Genomic DNA, 24,439 nt, shown 5'->3' with positions numbered 1-24,439 from the left:
TCACGTGTGTGTGTGTGTGTGTGTGTGTGTGTGTGTGCTTTCCATAGGGAATTATTGGTTTTGTTCTTAAAATAAACCCTAATTTTAGGAGCCCATAGATGACTTGACATTTTTCATATTGTACACCAACACACAGTCCAAATAGACTATATTTCCGAGACGACCACTTTTCCCCCCTCTCTCAGCCAGTGAGACAAGTGTAGGCTATGTTGCTAAATGCGCTGGGCACACGTCTACAGGAACTGCGCTGTCGGAGCACAGAGAGCATTGAGGGAGTGTGCGGCACACGAATGTGCTCAGTGCTGCTATCAGCACTAGAAGCTTGACAGGCGACCAGAGGGGGACACAGATACTGATAGAGTGGGTGCGAGACTCTCTTCCGACGTCGGTGCTGGAACGGATAGGCGCGACATTCGTCCACTAACCGGTAACCGTATATTACACGGCGGCAGACACTACAGCTATCCAATGCTGGCGGAATTTAGCTGACGGTAGTTGGACACGCAACATCCAGTAAGTTCGTTCATACGATGTAGCCATGAATGACATTTTGTAATTTCATCATCTCTTTAATTGCATTGAATATATATGGCCTTCTACAAATAGGAATAAACCTTATGTACTTGGTTACTAAAGAAACAAATGCTTTACACGCAAACTTTATCATCATATTCCGCTTAACCCCTATAGTGTCTTGCTTCCTATGATTGAAGGTGAACATAATTTGGTTGAGAAGTCAATACAGCACCACCCATCGGTTGGTTGAATTGAAAGGGAACATATGCAATTGGGGTGTGACCATCTGTAGCCTAGTTACAGTGTGGACTCACTCATGCAGACCAACATGTAATGTTTGCCTTCCTCAAAAAGGCAGCAATGTCATGAATGGAAGTTATTCAGACCGCTGAATAACCGTTGGTTGGTTATGATGACAAACTAACAGTCAGTATATAGACACATTTTACAGATATGTTTTCCTTTTACCAATATATATATTTTTTAATAACGCTAGGCTTAATTATATGTAGGCCCTCAAGACTGAAATACACTTAAAAGTTTAGTACCATGTTCCCAAAGATTATGTGATTGAGTTGATTAGTGTCCCATCTAAGCCTATTGTACAACAGTGCATGTAGGGTAGAAAAGTGCATTTCATTTCACAGACAAAAAGCTATGTATAACAGGTAGCCTAAATCAAATCAAATCAAATCAAATTGTATTTGTCACATGCGCGGAATACAACAGATGTAGACCTTACAGTGAAATGCTTACTTACAAGCCCTTAACCAACAATGCAGTTTTGAGAAAAATACCTAAAAGAATAAGAAATAAAGTAACAAATAATTAAAGAGCAGCAGTAAAATAAAATAACAATAGCAAACCCTTAATTATACAGATAAAGATGAAACATAAAATGTTTGTTCCACCTATTTAAACACCTTTAGCATCATTACTGAAGTAATGACATTAACCATACAAGAACAGGAAGTCTTCTGACATATCCATATGCTGTACATTCATATACAGTAGCCTCCACCACACTTGCTTGGCAAAAAGAATTCTGAAACAGTTTCATTAATATGAATCAGCAATGCATCATCACATGAATATCTGCTGTCTCTAAATATATATAGTGGTACATGTCAACATCCTCCTCCTGCCCTACAGTGTAACAGTGTTTATTAGATTTCCATCATCATGGCAATCCACATGTCAGGGAGGGAGAAGGGAAAATGCAGGAAGAGCTGGCATTCAAATTCAATGCTGGAGCAGGACACAGTGAAATGTAAATCATCATGTAAACAAATGAACTGATACCACCACAGCTTTGGTAGACAATTATTTTTATTGCACACTATAATATATAAACCATTGTGTTTATTTCTTTATGCCTTTCCGAGTTGGTTAAAGTCCATGAACTATAAAATGATGTTGGTCCTGTGCCATTGACTCTCATTTTCTGAGTAGAAAATTGAAATTATAACCAATTAACCCCATAAGTGCCTATTGCTTATTTTGTGTCTCTAGCCGTCGGCACCATGATCCCTCGTAGTATGCGAACAGGTGGGATGGACCTGCCAGGGGTGGAGTCAAGGGATGTACCCCTCATTGGCTACCGGCCTTTAGCGCCTGACGATGTTCGCCTCAGCAGCCAATCAGGACAAGTGACTGAGAGTGCTGGACTGGACTCCTCTGAGGTTGGAAGTGATTTTATATTTAATGAACTTGATTAGGAACATGTACTGTCAGTAACTCATTCACAGCAATTAACTGCAGTAGTAGTTTCATTGTGATGATGGATACATCAAGGTGCAGTTGCACTTTAATATCTGTAAAGTTATGGAGGGCACTGTTTCCTGATCTCTCATATAGCAAATTTTCTCCAGTGGTCTCATATTAAATCAATTCACCTATGGGGAATCCAATAAATGGCTGATTTGATACAGAAACTGGGTCCTGGGGCCCCCCTGGGTGCACGTTTTGGTTTTTGACCTAACACTGCATAGCTGATTCAAATAACTAACTCACCTTCAAGCTTTAATTATATGAATCAGCTGTGCAGTGCTAGGGAAAAAAAACAACTATTAGAATCATTCTACCATCTAAACCGCTGTGAAAAATCTTTTCAATAACCAAAAATATTGTATTTTCAGCTGTTTGAATCTGACTACAAAACCGAAAGTAAAAGTCTTAAAAATGAAACTTAAGACCGGGAAGCATAGAAATAGCACACATAGAACATCTCTACGGCATTTTAGACTTGCTTTCAATGAGAATAACAGATCTATAACTCACATTTCTCTGTGAATTTGGTCGGTCACCCAAAAAGTTACATATTGCAGCTTTAAGTCAGGTTGTCCTCTTAGTCTTGATCACATTCCTCAGACCAACCAGGGTAGGGGGTTAGGGTATTAGAGCAGTGGTCTGTGAAACCGTGGTAACAGGGCTCCCCTACCAGTTCCTTGAGTAAACAGCAGATGCGGTCGGTTGGTTTTCAAAGAACCTCAGGGATTTCAGTCATTTTGATTTCGAAGACAGATACTAAAGAGGAGGTACTTTCCATCAAGACATGCCAGTGAATGAGATGATGTTTGACCACCAAGCATTGAATAAATGCTCATGTCTTGAGATTTCCAAGTAGACTACTGTAACATTTTTGCTAAGATGTTGCTTTCATGAGCATTACTTTTATGACCATATTACATGTATTTTCTAATATAATTCACTATTTATTTATATCCAGCTGAATTCCCCTGAAACAGAAAGGGTTGTGTTGGTTGTTTTGAAAGTCTGCAAACCTGGACAGGTTGACAGCATGCGTGTTTTTCTCACGATGTATAACCTTTGTTTATGTTCCATTGGCCGAGACAGAGGCTGTAAAGGTTTTATCAGACTAGTTGTGGCAGTCCATTGCTGGGTTATTCTATACTCACACAGCCTTGTTGTTCTGTCACTAATGTCTGGGTTTTACTCCTTTTCAACCCTAAAGTACGCAGATAATTGTTTCCATTGTAAGTTCTTGCCTCTTTTATTGGAAAGAATGTGTTTGTGAGATATTATACTACTTCATTTATCAATCAGTCAAATGTATTTATAAATCCCTTCTTACATCAGCTGATGTCACAAAGTGCTGTACAGAGACCCAGCCTTAAACCCCAAACAGCAAGCATTGCCGGTGTAAAAGCATGGTGGCTAGGAAAAACTCCCTAGAAAGGCCAGAACCTAGGAAGAAACCTAGAGAGGAACCAGGCTATGAGAGGTGGCCAGTCGTCTTCTGGCTGTGCTGGGTGGAGATTATAACAGAACATGGCCAAGATGTTCAAATGTTCATAGATGACTAGCAGGGTCAAATAATAATAATCACAGTGGTTGTCGAGGGTGCAACAGGTCAGCACCTCAGGAGTAAATGTCAGTTGGCTTTTCATAGACGATCATTCAGAGTATCTCTACCGCTCCTGCTGTCTCTAGAGAGTTGAAAACAGCAGGTCTGGGACAGGTAGCACGACTGGTGAACAGGTCAGGGTTCCATAGCCGCAGGCAGAACAGTTGAAACTGGAGCAGCAGCACGGCCAGGTGGTCTGGGGACAGCAAAGAGTCATCAGGCCAGGTAGTCCTGAGGCATGGTCCAAGGGCTCAGGTCCTCCGAGAGAGAGAGCGAGAGAAAGAGAGAAAAAGAGAGAAAGAGAGAGATATTTAGAGAGAGCATACTTCAATTCACACTTCAATTCACATGGACACCAGATAAGACATGAGAAATACTTCAGATATAACAGACTGATCCTAGCCCCCCGACACAAACTATTGCAGCATAAATACTGGAGGCTGAGACAGGAGGGGTCGGGAGACACTGTGGCCCCGTCCGACGATACCCCCGGACAGGGCCAAACAGGCAGGATATAACCCCACCCACTTTGCCAAAGTTCAGCCCCCACACCACTAGAGGGATAACTTCAACCACTAACTTACCATCCTGAGACAAGGCCGAGTATAGCCCACAAAGATCTTCGCCACGGCACAACCAAAGGAGCGGCGCCAACCCGGAGAGGAAGATCACGTCAGTGACTCAACCCACTCAAATGACGTACCCCTTCTAGGGACGGCAGGGAAGAGCACCAGTAAACCAGTGACTCAGCCCCTGTAATAGGGTTAGAGGCAGAGAATCCCAGTGGAGAGAGGGGAACCGGCCAGGCAGAGACAGCAAGGGCAGTTCGTTGCTCCAGTGCCTTTCCGTCCACCTTCACACTCCTGGGCCAGACTACACTCAATCATAGGACCTACTGAAGAGATGAGTCTTCAATAAAGACTTAAAGGTTAAGACCGAGTCTGCGTCTCTCAAATTGGTAGGCAGACCATTCCATAAAAATGGAGCTCCACAGGAGAAAGCCCTGCCTCCAGCTGTTTGCTTAGAAATTCTAGGGACAGTTAGGAGGCCTGCGTCTTGTGACCGTAGCGTACGTGTAGGTATGTACAGCAGGACCAGATAGGTAGGAGTAAGCCCATGTAATGCTTGTAGGTTATCTGTAAAACCTTGAAATCAGCCCTTGCCTTAACAGGAAGCCGGTGTAGAGAGGCTAGCACTGGAGTAATATGATCACATTTTTGGGGAGGTTCTAGTCAAGATTCTAGCAGCCGTGTTTAGCACTAACTGAAGTGTATTTAGTGCTTTATCCGAAAGTAGAGCATTGCAGCAGTCTAACCTAGAAGTGATAAAAACATGGATTAATTTTTTGGCATCATTTTTGGACAGAAAGTTTCTGATTTTTGCAATGTTACGTAGATGGAAAAAAGCTGTCCTTGAAACAGTCTTGATATGTTCGTCAAAAGAGAGATCATGGTCCAGAGTAACGCCGAGGTCCTTCACAGTTTTATTTGAGATGACTGTACAACCATCAAGATTAATTGTCAGATTCAAAAGAAGATCTCTTTTTTTTCTTGGGACCTAGAACAAGTATCTCTGTTTTGTCCGAGTTTAAAAGTAGAACATTTGCCGCCATCCACTTCCTTATGTCTGAAACACAGGCTTCCAGGGAGGGCAATTTTGGGGCTTCACCGTGTTTCATTGAAATGTACAGCTGTGTGTCATCCGCATGACAGTGAAAGTTAACATTATGTTTCCAAATGACATCACCAAGAGGTAAAATATATTGTGAAAACAATAGTGGTCCGAAAACGGAGCCTTGAGGAACACCGAAATTTACAGTTGATTTGTCAGAGGACAAACCATCCACAGAGACAAACTGATATCTTTCCGACAGATAAGATCTAAACCAGGCCAGAACTTGTCCGTGTAGACCAATTTGGGTTTCCAATATCTCCAAAAGAATGTGGTTATCGATGGTATCAAAAGCAGCACTAAGGTCTAGGAGCACGAGGACAGATACAGAGCCTCGGTCTGACACCATTAAAATGTAATTTACCACCTTCACAAGTGCAGTCTCAGTGCTATGATGGGGTCTAAAACCAGACGGAAGTGTTTCAAATACATTGTTTGTCTTCAGGAAGGCTGTGAGTTGCTGCGCAACAGCTTTTTCTAACATTTTTGAGAGGAATGGGAGATTCGATATAGGCCGATAGTTTTTTATATTTTCCGGGTCAAGGTTTGGCTTTTTCAAGAGAGGCTTTATTACTGCCACTTTTAGTGAGTTTGGTACACATCCGGTGGATAGAGAGCCGTTTATTATGTTCAACATAGGAGGGCCAAGCACAGGAAGCAGCTCTTTCAGTAGTTTAGTTGGAATAGGGTCCAGTATGCAGCTTGAAGGTTTAGAGGCCATGATTATTTTCATCAATGTGTCAAGAGATTTAGTACTAAAAAACTTGAGTGTCTCCCTTGATCCTAGGTCCTGGCAGAGTTGTGCAGACTCAGGACAACTGAGCTTTGGAGGAATACACAGATTTAAAGAGGAGTCCGTAATTTTCTTTCTAATGATCATGATCTTTTCCTCAAAGAAGTTCATGAATTTATCACTGCTGAAGTGAAAGCCATCCTCTCTTGGAGAATGCTGCTTTTTAGTTAGCTTTGCGACAGTATCAAAAATACATTTTGGATTGTTCTTATTTTCCTCAATTAAATTGGAAAAATAGGATGATCGAGCAGCAGTGAGGGCTCTTCGATACTGCACGGTACTGTCTTTCCAAGCTAGTCGGAAGACTTCCAGTTTGATGTGGTGCCATTTCCGTTCCAATTTTCTGGAAGCTTGCTTCAGAGCTCGGGTATTTTCTGTATAGCAGGGAGCTAGTTTCTTATGACAAATGTTTTTGTTTTTAGGGGTGCGAATGCATCTAGGGTATTCTGCAAGGTTAAATTGAGTTCCTCAGTTAGGTGGTTAACTGATTTTTGTACTCTGACGTCCTTGGGTAGGCGGGGGGAGTCTGGCAGTGCATCTAGGAGTCTTTGGGTTGTCCGAGAATTTATAGCACGGCTTTTGATGATCCTTAGTTGGGGTCTGAGCAGATTATTTGTTGCGATTGCAAACGTAATAAAATGGTGGTCCGATAGTCCAGGATTATGAGGAAAAACATTAAGATCCACAACATTTATTCCACGGGACAAAACTAGGTCCAGAGTATGACTGTGGCAGTGAGTAGGTCCGGAGACATGTGGGACAAAACCCACTGAGTCGATGATGGCTCCGAAAGCTTTTTGGAGTGGGTCTGTGGACTTTTCCATGTGAATATTAAAGTCACCAAAAATTTGAATATTATCTGCCATGACTACAAGGTCCGATAGGAATTCAGGGAACTCAGTGAGGAACGCTGTATATGACGCAGGAGGCCTGTAAACAGTAGCTATAAAAAAATGATTGAGTAGGCGGTGAGGCCTCATTTAACACAGTACATTCATCAGGCTTCATCAGGCTTAAGCCATGTTTCAGTCAGGCCAATCACATCAAGATTATGATCAGTGATTAGTTCATTGACTATAACTGCCTTGGAAGTGAGGGATCTAACATTAAGTAGCCCTATTTTGAGATGTGAGGTATCACAATCTCTTTCAATAATGGCAGGAATGGAGGAGGTCTTTATTCCAGTGAGATTGCTAAGGCGAACACCGCCATGTTTAGTTTTGCCCAACTTAGGTCGAGGCACATACACGGTCTCAATGGGGATAGCTGAGCTGACTACACTGACTGTGCTAGTGGCAGACTCCACTAAGCTGGCAGGCTGGCTAACAGCCTGCTGCCTGGCCTGCACCCTATCTCATTGGGGAGCTAGGGGAGTTAGAGCCCTGTTTATGTTCGTAGATAAGATGAGAGCACCCCTCCAGCTAGGATGGAGTCCGTCACTCCTCAACAGGCCTGTTTGTAGCTGAGTACCAGAAAGAGGGCCAATTATCTACAAATGTTATCTTTTGGGAGGGGCAGAAAACAGTTTTCAACCAGCGATTGAGTTGTGAGACTGCTGTAGAGCTCATCACTCCCCCTAACTGGGAGGGGGCCACAATTTTATGTCACTTAGGCCAATGTAATTTCATCACTTTGATATGACAAATCATTATATTCACCCAATAATTGCAGACCGTATCAGTTCAATTTAAGATGAAAACATGATTGCCATTTATTTGATTGTCTCTTAATTACATGTCAATTAACTCCATAATTTTCCACTGACTAACTCTCATACACTTGCTACTTGGCTTTAGTTCGTAGTGCACATGATGCTCGTCTCATTGGCTTTGACTTCACTTAGCATGCAGTCTCAAGAAACTCCCCGGGGCTATAAAAAGAAGTCGCACTGACTCAGGCACCAGCTGCAGTGGTAACTTCCCTCTTGTTCTGTTTGTGTCACATGACATGACCACTGTACTATGTGTCTCGTGTTAAATAATCTATGGGTGGCAACCAGCCGGTGTGTCTATGTGTTGTGTGTTGTACAGCTGCCACATCCCCCACTCCACTCAGATATCATAGGCCGGGTTTCAGAGGACATTCTATCAAGTGGAATTGAATCAAGCCACTTGTTCACTCTTTAATGAGGGAAACTTAGATGCATGTGAATGGATTTAGACAATGGGGTCAGGCCTCACGATGACAATCCATCCCCCCCTGCAGGCAATGAAACTTTTCCACACAGGGCAACATGTTCTTTAGGTCAGGTTTCATAGATATGAGCTACCAGCATCAACATTTGTTTTGAAGCTATAGCTTGGTGGAATAATTTCAGTAGTATTTCCGCTTATCTAAAAATGGGGCCTATGGTTTGTCATATAGTGCTGTGGTGACCCATACAGTCTACTGAATATTCATTCTGAACAAAAAAAACGAAGTGTCTTGCCAATATGACCCTGATAGTTAAAACAACCTTATGAACCAAAGATTTAAAAGAGATTTCAGATACGACTTTGATATAAGGAAATAGAGCAGCTCTAGAATACCACCAGGGCTCACTTTAAAGAGTAGAGAGGGTACCATGGGATGCACAGATGAAAGCGTGAGAAGAAGAGCGGGGAAAGATGGGAAGGAAGGGGTGGGAGCCTGAGAGGGAGAGCAGGGAGCTAAAAAAAAACAATAGGCATCTTAAAATAAAACTTCTGAGGATATATTTACGAGCCCCAATTGTACTGCTGTATGAAGTAGTCAACAATATTGGTTTCAGCGGTGGGATTACATTTTCACATGACAATACGCTCCCATTTGCTCACGTACACATTTGATCATACTGTATAACAACCATAGATACTTATTTAAAGAGACATAGCCCAAAATGTCTGATGTTGACGAACAAGTGACGGAAGCAGAACTTGAGAATGTGTAAAGACAGGGGGTGAAGATTGAGAGATTGTGAGGCTCTTCCTGCTTTCCCCCTCCCCTGCACCGATGCCTATTGTAGTGGTCAGAGGAGGCCGGGTTGTTAAGGGAAAGAGAAAGACAAAAAATAGCAGCTCGTCACAACAGCACATCGTGCTTCCTGTGTTTGTCTCCGCTCATTATGTACTTCCTTTATGGAGAGAAAAGATGGAAATATAGAGACAAGGAGCATGTTGAATCATGAGAGAGGTTCCACATAAAGAGTATAAACATTGAGTTAAAACTAGTAGCAATGGAAAAAGTGGGCGAACGAAAAAAAACATTGGACAAAATCTGTAAACATGAGCAGACAAAATGGGAGATTTGAATGATGCGGTATCTGAGGAGAGTCAAGCAAATTTCCTTATCAAGATGTTTCTCATGGAATGAACCTCAGCCACTTACTTCCATGATTATTATCATCCGCGCCGTGTGCCAGCTTTTCCTTACAGCGGAGCAGCCAAGTCCTTGTATTGATTGTTGGGTAAAAATGCACTCAAACAGGTTCAAAGATTTTGTGCATTTAGTAGAACAGAAACACTGTAGGGGTTGTTACATGCCACAATATTAGACATCCTCATTGGTGCCTCCCTGTTCCATTGCCACTCACAGACTGAGATGTGGTGATTGTGGTTGGTTGAGGTTGACACGGATGGTCCCGAGTAAGTGGTTCTACTGTAGGTAACTGTACCAGGAAGAGTTGTGGGTCAACTTAACCTTAGACCTACTGCTTGAGACAAAAACATAATACCATAGAAAAGTAGGCCTACAGTAGACGGATGTTAAAAATGTAAACAAGTTGTATTTTGCCTCACTTTTACAACTGCAGTCTCTTATAAACAGCGACTGTGCTCTTAGCCTAGTTCATAACACCCTGATTAGTTGAATGCACAGTGCTACTGTAGGCCTACAGTACAAAGCCTGTAGTCACTGTTTTTCGTGACCTGACGTAGGCTAGCATTTTCCTGTAGTCCACGATCAGCTCCTTTGTCTTGCTCACATTGAGGGAGATGTGATTGTCCTGGCACCACACTGCCAGGTCTCTGACCTCCTCCCTGCAGGAGGTTAACATGCTAACAGCCAGACCTAGCTTCTACTAGTGGTAAAAGGCTGTAGCCTGAACCAGTCTATCATTGTGAGGCTGAAAGTCTTCACCTGTGTGTCAACATGTGCTCACCCGCTAGTGTCGTTAGCCCCTTATGTAAAAAGGGCGTGCTTCCTGCTTTATTAGTTGAATAGGAACATTTATGAAGTCATTAGCATATGTCACATATTAATAGATCAGTGTCAGAAGATGTAATGATCCTCAGAGCAGGTTTGTTGAAATGTTGATAATGTAGGATGAGTTTAGTTAATTAGGTCTCCCTCTAAATTTACTCTATTTATTGTGGGAAGAGATATAGTCAAACAGGTTTAGTTACAAATGTAGGTCATTCACACAGGGAAAGAGAGTGGGAGACGGGGAAGGAGGGATTGAAAGAGAAAAGGTATTGTTCAGCCAATAGCTGCAGGCCTTCTCATTGTGTGTAGGCTATGTGAGTCCCCTGTGTGTTCAACAGGTGAGTATAATATTATATCATCCCTCTGTCTGTCTGTCTGTCTGTCTGTCTGTCTGTCTGTCTGTCTGTCTGTCTGTCTGTCTGTCTGTCTGTCTGTCTGTCTGTCTGTCTGTCTGTCTGTCTGTCTGTCTGTCTGTCTGTCTGTCTGTCTGTCTGTCTGTCTGTCTGTCTGTCTGTCTGTGAGTGAGTGAGTGTATACGTGTGCATACGTGTGCATACGTCTATCTCTGTGTGTGTTATGGGTGTGTCCATGTGACGCAGGCACACAGAGGGGGTGGCCCTACCTAATGACGGCTTCAGGTGTGTTTATGTGTGTTAAGTCCGAGAGCCAGACAAACTGAAAGACAAAGACAAACAATCCCTCGGTCATTGAAAAACGACGGTCAAGGAGAAAATAGGAAACTAAAAAGACCGATGAAAGAAAGTGGACAAGATGGTGTTTGTGGCTTTCTTGTGAAGTTCTCAAAGAAGCTAAAGGCTTGTAGCCTGTCTGGACTTGTCGAGGCAAAGGTAACTTGTGTTTTTCTGGGTCAATGTCAATCAGGTACAGATAGGGGGGAAAGAGAAAGAGCAACAGACATATGAGATCAACAACAGAAACATGCTGCAGTAGGTAGACCAACATGTTCTGAACCTATGTCACGATAATAGACGGACTATGGATTTTTTTATTCATCCTTTGTTAAACTAGGCAAGTCAGTTAAGAACAAAATCTTATTTACAATGAAGGCCTACCCTGGCCAAACCCTATCCCGGACGACGCTGGGCCAATTCTCCCCCGCCCTACGGGACTCCCAATCACGTCCGGTTGTGATACAGCCTGGAATCGAACCGGGGTCTGTAGTGACGCCTCTAGCACTGAGATGCAGTGCCTTAGACCCCTGTGCCACTCGGGAGCCCTAAATAAGATCCTTTCGCTACATTAACTGAGCATGGACCTTCGGTACTCCAATTGATTTGAATGAGAAAGTGGTTACTGAAGGTGAATACAGAAGGCACCTCCGCATGTCAAAAAAGGAAACTGATAGACACGTTATAGGATACAGCAGTTGTTTTATAACTGTGATGTCTGGTCAGTAGTCTATATGACCTGCTTTGTGCTTAATGCATTTGCACGTATATGTTGACCTGGATATTGCTTATCATCATATTGTGGTTGGATCTCAACTGAAGGGGGAAGTTAATGCAAAAGGAGGCAGTGCAATGCCTTAAATAGCTTTTAAACGTGTTGACGTTGTTGTGGTTTACATGTTGAATGATTCACATATGACCAGTCGGACTTCTGTTTGGGTCACTGGTATGGATTGTTGATGTCAGACTAACGATGAGGTCACGGTGTTTTCTCATGCATTTTTCAGCATGGAAAATCACATTTTCATGGGTGTTAATGGCAGGGGAAGTGTAAACTGATATATAGGTTCAGCTGCATTTACAATTGACTGTGGATTGTTTTGTGTTAAGACGTACTCCACTTACAACCATATCAGATTCTGGTGATATTTCACCCATGTTTGTTTGTTTTCTCTTTTCAACCCACTCAGATATTTTCTGTTAAAACTGCTTTGCCCTTTGAAACTCCTAAATATTTTGTGTTTATTATTGTATAATTCTAATAACATAATATGCTTCATGGGCACGTCGGGGCTTTATGTTAAAACCCAAGGTTCTGGTCATGTGACAGCACTTATTTTTATTGGATGTTATTGTATTCCACAGGGGGAGACTTCCCCCATGAAGACAACTTGGTACTGTCCTCTGGATTTGGTAGGTCAATGCAACTTGAGATAAGCATGAATAACTAGATTTTGGTGACAGTGGGTGATTTCTGCGAGAGTATGAATGATGCACTTTTTTTTCTGAATCATACTCTTAATCATACTCTTTCTCTCTTCCTCAGTCTACTGTGTTGGAGGAGGAAGAGGACGGAGTGATATACAATGTGGTGGTGAAGCAACAGCATGGCGCCCCCACCAGTGCAACAGTGAGAATACATACCATTATACAATGCACAGAAATTACAGTATAATTACACCTTACATCCTTACACGTTATCTTTGTAAGTCTGTATTGTCATGGTAATATTGTTATGAATCTCTCTCTCTCTCCCTCCCTCCAGTCCAGCTCTCGTTCGCAGTGTGTGAAGGCGGGAACAGAGGAGAAGTTGGTGCAGCACCTCCTCCACTCCTTCGCCATGGGAGACTCCTCCTTCATCACCATCTTCCTCTCCACCTATCGCTCCTTTACCTCTACCAAGAGAGTGCTGGACATCCTCATCGACAGGTGGGGTAGACAGAGGGAACAATGCATTGCACACCAGTTGTATGTAGTGTTACAAAACGTTTTTGAAGTGCTGTAGAAAGACCAAGGGAAGGAAAGGAGACATTGTGATGCCTCTGCGTTGCCCTGAAGAAACCATCTCTTATGCAGCTTTTTTTTCTCTCAAAGGAACTTTCGTCTCTATTTTTTCTCTTTTCTTCCCTCTTTCTCCAGATTGCAACATCCTCCAGGAGAAAGTACAAGGAGTCAGACTAGGCAACCCTTCAACAGGTGAGTCTGATACTATATGATCCCTCTCACGTGTGTGTGTGTGTGTGTGTGTGTGTGTGTGTGTGTGTGTGTGTGTGTGTGTGTGTGTGTGTGTGTGTGTGTGTGTGTGTGTGTGTGTGTGTGTGTGTGTGTGTGTGTCATGCATTTGTATATATTTTCTCCTGTTCCTCTCTCCCTCTCCCAGAGCGGTGTGTATGGTGTTCAGTATGTGGCTGTCGGAGTATCCTGAGGACTTCCGCTCTCTGGGAGAGCCTGGTCTACTGCTGCGCCTGGCCCCCCTGCTGCCCTCCGACCCCTCTGGGACAGAGATCAGGGGTCGCCTCCTCAGACTGGCAGAGGAGCTCAGTGAACAGGCCCTGCTGCCTGACTCTAGTTCAGGTCACTATACACTCTGGGTTTATGACAGTCCTGGCACTGCCAACCTGAGGTTATATGAGGATTTTGTGGGTGGCATAACCATAGATATATATGGGCAGAACTCTCCTCCAAATTGTTTCCAGTAGTTTTCTGTGAGGATCTTCAGTGTTCTATTCCCACTGTCTGCTGTCTACCACCCTAATGTCTCTTTCCACTGCCAACCCGACTGAATAAGCCTCTTCTTTTGTATCAGTTAATATAGACCACATTCATTGGGATTAGTATTGCATCATCTCTGTCGTTTAGATCGGACCACCGCCAGCCCTCCTGCTGACCCCACTAAGTTTGATCCCACCAATATCCTGGGCTTCCCCGCTGGGCTGATCGCTGAGCAGCTCACCAAGATAGAGACGGTGGGTTTAACCTCTGACCCCTACGGTATCATTACTCAGCCTAACCTTATATAGATCATGGGATCATGCACTTTACCACAGTCTTAATTGTGTTCCTCTTTTTCTATTGTTACGTCTCTCTGACCCTTTCTTACTCATACTGGACATGTTTGCCACTTGCAATCTCTCTGGCTATGCCTTGCTCTCTCTCTCTCTCTCTCTCTCTCTCTCTCTCTCTCTCTCTCTCTCACTCTGTTTGACTGTCTTTCTCGGTTTCTCTCAGTGTCTCTCTCTCTCAGTGTCTCTCTCTCTCTGTGTCTCTCTCTCTGTCTCTCTCTGTCTGTCTCTCTTGGTGTCTCTCTCAGTGTCTCTTTTTCTCTGTCTCTGTCTCTCTCTCTCTCTCTATCTTTACTCACTCTCTACCTCTTATTCCCTCACTCACTCACTCACTCCTTACCTCTTCCCCCACTCTCTCCTAACAGGAGCTGTTTGTGCGTCTGGTCCCGTACCACTGCCTGGGCTCCCTGTGGTCTCAGAGAGACAAGAAGGGCCACGAGGGTGTATGTTGGTCCGTCCGGGCCACTGTACGCCAGTTCAACCGGCTGGCCAATGCCGTGATGGCTTCGTGCCTGTGGCCCACGCAGCTCCGCAGCCAGCAGAGAGCCTGCCTCCTGGAGAAATGGATCAGCGTGGCAGAGGTCAGCCGGTCATCATTTCAATAGAATAACTTTATTGTCCACACACACCCGTTGAGAGTTTGGAAGCAGCATTCCTCTGGAGGAATGTCGAGGTTAAATACCTCGCTCAAGGGCACAACAGCAATAGGTTTGGGATTTTGAGTTGAAGTAGAGAATTGGGAGCAGAATACTAAGCTGTCTTTCTCAAAACATTAACAAGACTACACTGTACTTGACTTTCATCATTATACTTTCCTCTCTCTATAAAGGTGCTCACAGTAGATGTAGATCTGCCATTCTGTAACTTAGGAGAACATTAGCAGCTTGCAGCAGGGCTGTTCCTGCTGACTCCACACACACAATCACACACACTTTCTTGTTTACTTGCTTACACGCTCTCCCACACACGCACACACACACACACACACACAGACACACACAGACACACACACGCACACACACACACACACACACACAGACACACACACAGACACACAGACACACACACACACACACACAGACAGACAGACAGACAGACAGACAGACAGACAGACAGACAGACAGACAGACAGACAGACAGACAGACAGACAGACAGACAGACAGACAGACAGACAGACAGACAGACAGACAGACAGACAGACAGACACACACACACACACACACACACACACACACACACACACACACACACACACACACACACACACACACACACACACACACACACACACACACACACACACACACACACACACACACACACACACAGTCCTCAGGTTGTTATGGACACATGAGCAAGCTGAGTCACTGCCAGACGTCTTTCTCCTTCACGACTAAAAGCCTAGCTAGCTCCTGTGTGTGTGAAGGAACTTGTTTGGAACACACACAATCTCACACACACTCTCAGGCTAGATATCACGGTTTGTTGCCAAAACACTCGCGTCACCTCATCAACAGGTTTTTATGGGAAAAGTCACTTTAGGAATGTATATAGTTGACCATGTCAGACAGCGAGTGCCAAACAACCCTATTGATCCGGCTGCAGGTATTCTCAGACAATGCTGTCCTGTGTGTGTTTCAACAGGAATGCAGAGCCAGGAAAAACTTTTCGTCTCTCTACGCCATCGTGTCTGCCCTGCAGAGTAACCCTGTACACAGACTAAGAAGGACGTGGCTGGAAACTGACAGGTTGGTGGAGGAAGCATTTCGATTGGTATAACAGAAAAACATACTTATTTTTTATTTATTTTTGTCTTTGTATGTTTATTGGATAGAGAGCGATACACTTAGAAAAAAGGGTGCCAAAAGGGTTCTACTGTCACGTACTGTCACGTGGCAGGGGTGTGTTTGTTTTGTGTTGTTGGGGTTTTTGGGTTGTGTTCTATGTTTTGTATTTCTATGTTCTATTTTCTAGTCTAGTTTATTCTTTTGACCTTCAATTGGAGGCAGCTGTTCCTCGTTGCCTCTAATTGAAGGTCCTATTTAAGAGGGGTGTTTTTTCTATGGGATTTGTGGGTAGTTGTTCTTTGTATAGCTGTAAGCCTTACAGGACTGTTTATCGTTGTTGTGTTTGTATACATGTGTTTTGTTTTTCCTTCTTTCTGCCTAATAAAAAGAAGATGAGTATACACACTCCCGCTGCATTTTGGTATACGATGGCCGTGACATCTACCTGGAACCAGAAGGGGTTCTTCTAAGGGTTCTGCTATGCGGAAAGCTGAAGAACCCTTTTTGTTCTAGGTAAAGGAGAGTGTGCTGAAATGGGCGGCCTGATTTGAACCCATGCTACAACGGTACATATGCACTGGAGGCAGCGGCTTAGACCACTTGACCACCCTAGGCCACAGCAAAACGTACTTGTATTGCAGATGTTTTCAAAGTATTGTCATTGTCACGGCTGTCGAAAGGAGCAGACCAAAGTGCAGCGTGGTTGTAGTTCCACATTTTATTAAATCCGTGAAACTTTGCAATACATAAATAACTGAAATGACAAAACAACAAATCGTGACACAGAGAGAAACAAACACTACTCAAAATATAATAACCCACAAAACCCAGGAAGAAAAACCCCTATTTAAATATGATCTCCAATTAGAGACAACGAGGACCAGCTGCCTCCAATTGGAGATCAACCTAAAAAAAAAAAACATAGAAAAACTAGAACTTAAACATAGAAATAGAAAACAGACAAACCACCCAAACACCCCCTGTCACGCCCTGACCTACTCTGCTATAGAAAATGACATCTTACTAGGGTCAGGACGTGACAGTCATTCCCATAACATTGTCATTCTCGTAACACTATCATTGTCATAACTGTCTTTTTTTATTTTTTTATTTTTACAACACAGCCATTTCAAAAACTCAGGAATTTAATCACGTTGTCATTGATATAACACCATCCTTTCCCATAGTCAAACACATTTAACGTTCCAAAACACTACCGCACGTTGATCATCTCATCTTGTTATAATTTCCCCAATCATAGCTAAACTAATCATGGCTAGCTGATTCGCTTGGATGTGGATTATAGTAAGGCCCAGTAGACAGAAGAGAAATGTCAGCCCTTAATACCCTCTTTGGGTGCATAGCTCATTGTTGTTGTCATGTGACTCTGTCTGACAGGGAAGCAGTGAGGAGATACGAGGAGCTGTCCAACATTTTCTCTGAGAAGGACAACTACTCCCAGAGCAGGGAGCTGCTGAAAGAGGTGAGTCACAGTGATTGAGAGTTACTGCACACACACACACACACACACACACACACACACACACACACACACACACACACACACACACACACACACACACACACACACACACACACACACACACACACACACACACACACACACACACACACACACACAACACGCACGTACTGTATGTACATACACATGTACACACAGAGACACAGACACACACAGTGCACTGACAGACATCCCATAATACAAGTAGTATGAGACGAGGACAGGTCTCATGTGAAGTGTCATCACAGATCACACCAAACGTGTTTAACTCATCTCAAATTCATATACATTCAAGAGCGGTTGCACTACACAGATCCAGAGTAAGCACTACTCCAGGGCTAAAAATCACTTTGAATCATGAATCATGCCTTTTAACCCAGAGGAAGGCTTAATCTGGGGGTGTACAGCCTCTCAATGTCAACGTCCTGTCAATCTAAATTCACACGTTTCTAAACATGTATTGTATTTAGGATGCATTGTGAATTTCTGACGGGGGCGGGCTGGAAATCGGTAGGATTAGCAGCATTTTCATTCACTGTTGTGCATTGTGCATGCATCAATACCTTACATTAGCTGCAATTTCACCAAGGCATCCACGCAGGAATTCATCGAAACATATGCCGGAGCTTTCGTTTGAAAGCTTCACTCCAGGCTTTGATGTTGGAAAAATATCACACTGCCTTCTGCTGTGCTTTGATAACTTACTAAGCAAGCTGCTTCCTTACCCTCTGTTTGTCTGGAATTGAGGGCCTACTACCCAGTTACTACCCAGTTACTACCCAGGTACTACCCAGTTACTACACAGGGTTTTAGAGCACATAGCCATGGTTCTAAATTCGAGATTGTGTTCCAGATTGTCATGCTTAGATGTTTGTCTGTGTTTTTCAGGAGGGCACTTCGAAGTTCGCCAACCTGGACGGCAAGATGACCAAGAGGAGACAGATAGGGGTAAGTGCTCTTATAAGCGAGTTTGAAGTCTCTCACAAAGCTCATAATAATTTTTCCCTTGAAGGAAGAAGCATGGAATATACTGTACAAAGGGCATCAAATAACCCTTTGCTGATGTAACGTAATGCAATGCTGGTATTTCTTCAATATAGGAATCATTGATGGTTAAGTAAGGACAACTTGATATACAGTACATTCACCGGTCTTAACCCAAGGTTCTCCACTGAGCATGCATTGAGTAGGCTTCATCTGTGTCTGGGAAGCCTGAAGCCCTATGCCTCTGTTTTTGGTTTTCATTATTCTCCACCCCTCCCCTCTCTCACACAGTCCAGTGCCCAGGGCACAGTTCCCTACCTGGGGATCTTCCTCACAGACCTCACCATGCTGGACACGGCCGTCAAAGACAGACTAGAGGTGAGTCCCTTCGTATACAGTCATTTATCCCTCATCATGTGTCCATCAACAGGAAGTTGATAATAGGCTCTGGTGGTGAAGTTGTAAAAAAAAAAAAAAGTTGCATTGACAATGACATAATATCCTGTTCCTCCATTTCAGAACGGCTACATCAACTTTGACAAGAGGAGACGAGTAAGTGACGCAATCAGGGCCTTGCGCTGCTGCTGTTTAAATTCCTCATCACCCATTGTCCACATGTTGGATCCAGACCAATTCATTAGCCTCTGGCTCAACATAGCAGATGGTCTTCATAAATTGCTTTTCTGTTGTGCCACTCATTAAATGTGTGGCCGTGTATTGAATTCTGAAGCAGTGCCTCCATGCCCGTATTAACGTTTAACTTCTAGCATTTCAACTGATAATGTGCCATTAGTACTGGAGAGTCATTTGACGATAATGATTTGTTTTTCTCTTTGCAGGAGTTTGAGGTTTTAGCTCAGATCCGACTACTGCAGTCTTCCTGTAAAAACTGTGTTTTCCTCACTGACGAGGCATTCCTACAGTGGTACCAAAGTGTACCCTCGTTAAATGAAGAAGAAAGGTAAGCCGTGATTATCTTTTGGTTTTATTCATTTTACAATCAAAACATTCACGTTTGGACATACATGTTATTTCAAACGGAACTCTACAATTATGATGATCGCTAATCACATCACATGATGTCTGCAGTTACAGACTGTCCAATGAAATTGAGGTGCCGTGCGAACCGAGCTCTGGTCGTACCCTGAACCCTACAGTCATCATCACACGGTGCCCAAAGTAATGAGGCCTTTTATTACACTCTACACACAACATACCGGTAGTATTCACTGCAGATACCTTTCACTATGTATAGTGAAATACATTGGTTATATGGGCTCAGTACTATTGTAAAAGAATGGCCAGTAAGCATTTTCTGTGAACTATACTACACTACATGACCCAAAAGTATGTGGACACCTGCTCGTCAAACATCTCATTCCAAAATCATGGGCATTAATATGGAGTTGGTCCCCCCTTTGCTGCTATAACGTCCTCCACTCTTCTGGGAAGGCTTTCCACTAGATGCTGGAACATTGCCACAAGTCGGGCACTGATGTTGGGCGATTAGGCCTGGCTCGCAGTTGGCGCTCCAATTCATCCCAAAGGTGTTCAATGGGGTTGAGATCAGGGCTCTGTGCAGGCCAGTCAAGTTCTTCCACACTGATCTCGACAAACCATTTCTGTATGGACCTCGCTTTGTACACGGGGGCATTGTCATGCTGAAACAGGAAAGGGCCTTCCCAAAACTGTTGCCACAAAGTTGGAAGCACAGAATTGTCTAGAATGTCACTGTATGCTAAAATGTTAAGATTAAGAAACCCATTTCAGGAAGCTCCCAATGAACAGTTATTGTGCTGACGTTGCTTCCAGAGGCAGTTTGGAACTCGGCAGAGAGTGTTGCAACCGAGGACAGACAATTTTTTGAGCACTTGACAGTCCGGTTCTGTGAGCTTGTGTGGCCTACAACTTCGTGGCTGAGCCGTTGTTGCTCCTAGATGTTTCCACTTTACAATAACAGCACTTACAGTTGACCGGGGCAGCTCTAGCGAGACAGAAATTTGGTGAACTGACTTGTGGGAAAGGTGACATCCTATGACAGTGCCACATTGAAAGTCACTAAGCTCTTCAGTATGGGCCATTCTACTGCCAATGTTTTCCGAAAGAGATTGCATGGCAGTGTGCTCGATTTTATACACCTGTCATCAACGGGTGTGGCTGAAATAGCCGAATCCACTCATTTGAAGGGGTGTCCACATACTATATACTGTATATATAGTGACTATCTTGACTATTTGACTGTCAAATTTGTAGTAATGTGGCCATAAGTAATCAGTTGTGGAAAATTGACTTGGGGGGGTCTGGGGGTAAGTCCTGCGTACTTTTTTTCCATTAAAAATATCCTCACACAGTGCAAGAGCTGGTAAATGAACATGCAACATTGGAAAGAGCTGAAAGCTAAGCTTGTACATTTACTATGTATTTCTCAGGGGTTGAGTAAGATGTTTTGTAGGTTGTTGTCATGCAGATTACGGTGCATGATGAACATACATGATATGATTCTCTCACCTCCTTACAGCCTGAATTCCTCCAGGACCAGCCTTCTTGCTGACAGTGACGGTCTTTTTGACTTCCCCTCCCCCGTCTGTCACTTTCTTTCCAAATTCACCAAGGTAATTACAAAATAAGACCTAATATCTCCAGTTATTTTACGTACTTTCCCAAAAGTATATTTGCATTGCCAGCTAGAATTGCAGAGCATGCAATTACTATTCATGCGCAAATACTCGTAGTTATTGCTAAGTATTGCTGTTTACTAGTAATCAAATATGATTGTTTTAAAACAAATGTCGTAAAAACATACAGAAGAGCACTTTTAAAAGAGGAAAATCTTTGATCTTTTAATTCTCTTCTGTGTCTTTTTATTTGCTTTGGCCTTCATGGAACAGCCACTTTTTATCTTGTCATATCAGTAAGTATAATGTTTTTATTTATTATTTTCATCACTATTATTATTTCAGCATATGAAATCCCCCTCAGTTTCCTGTCTGGATGTTGACTCCTCCCCTCCCACCAATGACCCCATCCCGTCTGCATTGACACCATCCACTCCCATCAAATCACATCGTCGATCAGTCTCCTGTGGCAACAATCCCACCAATAACAACAAAGGGTCTGGGCCTGATATGCGGATCGTCAGGATACGGATGGATTTACAAGATGGGAATATGTACAGAAGCATACTGGTACTGAGCTGGGATAATGATATATTGAGTTGAGATTTGATTAGAGATATTTGCCTTTTTTTGGTATCAAATTATACACTGCACTACACCCTGCACTCATGACTATTTACTTTAATCCACAAATATCCGTTAATGTTAGTAATCCAAAACATTTCCTCAGGTTGTACACAGGATATTATAACTAGGAGTCAAGCAGTCTGGTATCATTGTCGTTCTCCTTCTCTGTTTCCTCAGGTGACAAGCAATGACAAGACGCCCACTGTGATCAGTTCTGCCTTAGAAAAACACAGTCAGGACCCCAAACAAGCATCCAGATATGAGCTGATCCAACTATTGCCAGAGGGAAAGGGTAAAGACATTTCTCAACCCGATTATGCGAAATCACTTTAACAGTTCTCTGTTCATATTGATTGTAGTGATGACTTTTCTTGTTCTGCCCTGTAGAGTTGGTCATCCCTGCCACAGGAAACGTCTTCTATGCCATGACTTCCTCTAGTGTGGACTTCCTGCTGCGCAGACAAGGAGGCAACACCCCTTTTCGCTCTCAACCAATCAGCACAGAAACTAGTGCCACCTTCCCTCGAATCAAAGCCAAGGGGCGGAGACAGCTCTTTCCCAAATAGGCTATATCTGAGACATAATGTAGCTAGTGCTTCTCAAGGACAGGTCACGATAAGAATGCAGGAAGATATCTCAGTGAGATGTGGCCTTGTCTTTCCTAATCTTTTTCCGAAGTGGGAACACATTCTGAGCGAGCTTGTTCTAGCAAAATGTATCCTGAAACCTGTCTGAACTTGTTTGATGAACGTATTCTTACCTGGGACATTTCAATAAATAGGCTGCCCGTTTGTGTACACCAGGGAAGTCCATTAGTGTAGAAGGGTGCATGTCTCTCTCGTTGGCAATGCATACCACTGCAAATATACACCTAGAACAAGACCATTGCAAATCTTTAACAGATGGTGAATGGTTCTGTTCCTTAAGTCTCATTGGCATCTCATTTCCTATTTAACCAAATGGAATAGCTTTGGAACCAAGAGCAACTGAGGAATCCAGATCATCTTGAGTATTTGAGGAATGTGCCTCAGGTGCCATCCTAGAAATGAGTTGATAGTAGAGAACTTCATTAAATCAAAGTAGTTTGGGCGATATGACCTCCTTGAATTGACCATGACCACAACAAAGTTTTACATTTCGCCATAGAGAGTGGATACAAGCAGCATGACGACATATTAATTATGCAAGGCGTTTCGAGAATGTGAATGATGGGGAGAGCACTGGGCTGACATTATGACATAATGCATCTGAATAAGTGACAGACAGAGTCACTGAAGCCTCTCATTATAGCAAAGCACGGGGGCTCATCAAAATGTTTTAACTATGTACTTTGTATGTATATGTTTTTTTATGTATGGACGATGTCATGATTGTGTTTACATTCCCAAGGAGCTATCAACAAGTGTCAGAATGACATGTTATTCATTGTGAAGTAACATGAAATGTATGAAATTGCCTCAAATTGCAACCATTTCAGATGGGTCAAGACGTGTCAAAGATTTACATGATCATTTCGCTTGAGCTTTGTGCATACATATTGAATGATACTTCTGGTAGTATCTTATGTAAAATACAATAACTTTACATTTACAGCCTTGCCACTCCCATATAGAATATAGTCATATTTTGAGTACTAACCATTAGGCGTAACAGCATCAACCCACAAACTCTAACCTAAACAATTCATGTGAAGACACTAATGAAAGTCCAGACTATGTTGTGCGTATTGAAAAGATGTCTACCATTGCACCTTAATGCTATACTTTTCAATACAGCATAAGCTAATCTTTATCAATGGTCTCTGAATGGGTTTAGTTGGTAGTTGGAATGGAAGTCTGTCTGAGGAGTATTTCAACCAGGGCTCCCAAAGTCCTCAACGACCCATGCGAGGTTAGTGAGGGATTCTGACCAATCACTGAATGATGTTTAATTGATATTTTCTCTGACGTTTGATAGAGATCTGACAGCTATAAGGTTTCATTATGCAATGTCTTTAGTCCAGGAACTGAATGTAGAGGGTTTTGCAAAAGGCTCTGCTTCTATCCCATGAGGATGAGACCCGTAGGAAGAAAAACCTGTATGCATATGGACGCATGGGGGACAGATTGTCGGAGGCCCTAACTGATGAACTCTGGCCAGTGCTGTTGAAGTCTCTACTAAGGCTGAAGCATAGATTCAGTAGTTCCAGGGAGAGGAGAGAGGATTCTGGGTAACGTAATTTGATGAAGTGTTAGCGCCAGGCTAAGCTACTGATTGTTTAGTGCCTTTCTCTCATTGGTGCTTGAACCACTTAAAAGTGTCCCAAATGTCACCCTATTCCCTATATAGTGTATTACTTTTCACCAGAGCCCTATGGGACCTGGTCAAAAGTAGTGGGCTTAATAGGGTGCTATTTGACATGAAGCCTCTGTGATATATGCATTGGAATGTACAGTACATATGATGCACATTCACAGTGCTGTATAAGCTGGCATGTTTATGCACTACATATGCCCTGTTGTTTTTGTGTGATACATTTCCTTTTTCTATGCATTTAGATGTGACAGTAATATGAGGAATTTCTATGCAACTCCCCGGATGTGTGCTGTAATTCTGCTGTGTCTATTCTTATCAAATAAATGTACAAAGATGTACATATAAAAGA

General features: G+C 43.0%; 1 protein-coding gene across 4 annotated transcripts; it reads left to right on the top strand.

Moving 5' to 3' along the window:
- The first annotated feature begins 226 nt into the window (after positions 1-226).
- On the top strand, positions 227-24,439 carry LOC106605278 (ral guanine nucleotide dissociation stimulator-like 2). 4 transcript variants are annotated; one of them, XM_014200739.2, is made up of 20 exons: positions 227-513; positions 2,029-2,198; positions 12,563-12,610; positions 12,744-12,827; positions 12,963-13,126; positions 13,337-13,393; positions 13,578-13,771; positions 14,057-14,163; positions 14,625-14,840; positions 15,905-16,008; positions 17,446-17,530; positions 18,458-18,517; positions 18,845-18,931; positions 19,073-19,105; positions 19,393-19,514; positions 19,643-19,732; positions 21,072-21,165; positions 21,514-21,738; positions 21,973-22,087; positions 22,183-24,439. In XM_014200739.2, the coding sequence occupies exons 2-20, from the start codon at positions 2,040-2,042 to the stop codon at positions 22,359-22,361; spliced, it is 2,223 nt and encodes a 740-aa protein (XP_014056214.1). In that variant the 5' UTR covers positions 227-513; positions 2,029-2,039; the 3' UTR covers positions 22,362-24,439. The 4 variants fall into 4 exon arrangements, with proteins under 4 accessions (XP_014056214.1, XP_014056215.1, XP_014056217.1 ...); XM_014200740.2 differs by lacking the exon at positions 12,563-12,610; XM_014200742.2 differs by lacking the exon at positions 19,643-19,732.

The sequence above is a fragment of the Salmo salar genome, chromosome ssa05 (assembly GCF_905237065.1).
Source record: "Salmo salar chromosome ssa05, Ssal_v3.1, whole genome shotgun sequence".
NCBI lineage: Eukaryota > Metazoa > Chordata > Actinopteri > Salmoniformes > Salmonidae > Salmo > Salmo salar.
This window is presented reverse-complemented; position numbering and strand designations above follow the sequence as displayed.